At 52.0% G+C, this 1,866-nt stretch overlaps 1 protein-coding gene across 1 annotated transcript; it reads left to right on the top strand.

The window, feature by feature from the left end:
* Window positions 1-145: 145 nt before the first annotated feature.
* GMORB2_4023 (SprT-like family) lies at window positions 146-1,389 on the top strand (the record flags this gene model as incomplete). The annotated part of the gene is made up of 2 exons (XM_035465999.1): window positions 146-978; window positions 1,380-1,389. The coding sequence occupies 2 exons, from the start codon at window positions 146-148 to the stop codon at window positions 1,387-1,389; spliced, it is 843 nt and encodes a 280-aa protein (XP_035323836.1).
* Between the last annotated feature and the right edge of the window lie 477 nt (window positions 1,390-1,866).

Raw genomic sequence — 1,866 nt, forward strand, 5'->3', positions numbered from 1 at the left:
ACCACCACCACCACCACCACCACCACCACCACCACCACCACCACCACAACCGACCCGCCATCCCATCCACCCGCCCCCGGCCTCTTCTTCTCGTCCGGTTGAAGTCGTCTCCGTACCGCCCCGGGGTCCTCCACCCCCACCGACCATGGAACGGACGGAGTCGGGACTGTACATCTCCTCCTCGACGGACTGCTCTGCCCTCCTGCACGAGCTGTACACGCACGACAGCAGCGAAGACTGCCTGACGGACAAGGAGGCGGCAGACCTGGTGAGGGCTCACGTCCTCTCCCTCCGACGGGATTCCCAACCGGCACGTATCCTGCGATCCCTCATCCATCCTCGCCACCCCCTCCACCCCTCCTCCTCCTCCTCCTCTTCTGCTACCACCCCCACTCCTACTTCGACCACTACTACTTGTACTTCTACCTCTACTTCCTCCTTTGCCCCGCCGTCATATACCAAGGACCACCAGCCGGACTCGCTCGACGACGCAGCGCTGCACAGCCTTTTCGGCGCGGCGAACGCCCTCTTCTTCGCCAACCGTCTATCCCGTCGCGTGACGTGGGACTGGAGCTCGACATCGAAGTCGACGTCGAAGACGGCATGCTCGTCGTCGTCGCTGTCGTCGTCGTCATCGTCGTCGGCCGAAACCAGATACGAGGCGCACGTCGTGGGGACCACTGCGCTGCGGAGATCGACCGGCCTCGGCGGCTGGGAGACGCTCATCGTCCTCAGCGCACCCATATTGCGCGACGCGAGGTACAGCCGTCGTCTGCTCATCGCCACGTTCCTGCACGAGATGATCCATTCTTTCCTGTTCGTCACCTGCGGCCTGGGTCACGCCGCTGCCGCCTCGGCCGCCGGCCACCATACCCCTGGCTTCAGGGCCATTGCCGAGACCATTGACGGATGGGTCGGGAGGGATCTGCTCAGGTTGGCCGATGTAGAGGCTGATCTTGAGTGGTTCCGTCACTGTCGGTGATCTCTTTCCAGATGCACATCCATCTCTCTCGTCTTGCACATGCTACATGTCTCGACTCCTCTCTCTCTCTCTCCATCGACTTTTCTTCTTCTCTTGTTCTCTCTCTTGCTTTTTCTTCTCTTTTCTCTCTCTCCTTTTTTATCATACTTTTCTTCCTTCTTTTCTTGAACCCCCTTTATATCTTCTTCTTTCTTGATCAATCTTTCTATACACGTCTTTCTTCCTCTTCTTCTTCTCTTCTCTTCTCTACTCTTTCTTTCCTCTCTCTCTCTTTACACGTCTCTTCTTTTCTTGTCTATTCATGCCAATTTTTTTTCTTTTTACAAAAAAGCCCTTGTTCTCATCTCTTTTTGCTAACATGCCCATTTCGGTTCCTGTCTTCCCTCCTTTGTACGAGTCAATGGTAGTCGTGTATCCGTACGACAGTGTCGATGTCTTTTCTTCTTCTCTTTCATCTATTCAGTACAGAATCATGTTACATTATTAGCATCAGCATAAATGGTCTGGTAGTCCTTTCTTCTTCTTCTCCTTCTATTATTTTTTTCTTCTAATAATAAGCATTCAAATTAGCATTCATTGTTTTGGTGCGTGGCAAGTAGTCAGATGTTTTATTCGTGTCAAGTCATGTTCAATTCTTTTGACAGCGAGGCTCATAAATGCTCATACTCAGTTGTAGCCATATAACGAATGAAACTTGCACATGGAAGAGTGGAAAATGCACAATATCCAAACGCCAATACATGTATTTCAAAGGAAGTTTCTTTTTTTTTTTCTAAAAAAAAACAAGACGCACAAAAACTTTTCTTTTTACATAAAAAATCATACTACGCCCTTTTTTATATCCTCACCCCCCCCCCCCCCCCCCCCCCCCCCCCCCCCCCCCC

The sequence above is a fragment of the Geosmithia morbida genome (assembly GCF_012550715.1).
Source record: "Geosmithia morbida isolate 1262 chromosome Unknown scaffold_2, whole genome shotgun sequence".
Taxonomy (NCBI): Eukaryota; Fungi; Ascomycota; class Sordariomycetes; order Hypocreales; family Bionectriaceae; genus Geosmithia; species Geosmithia morbida.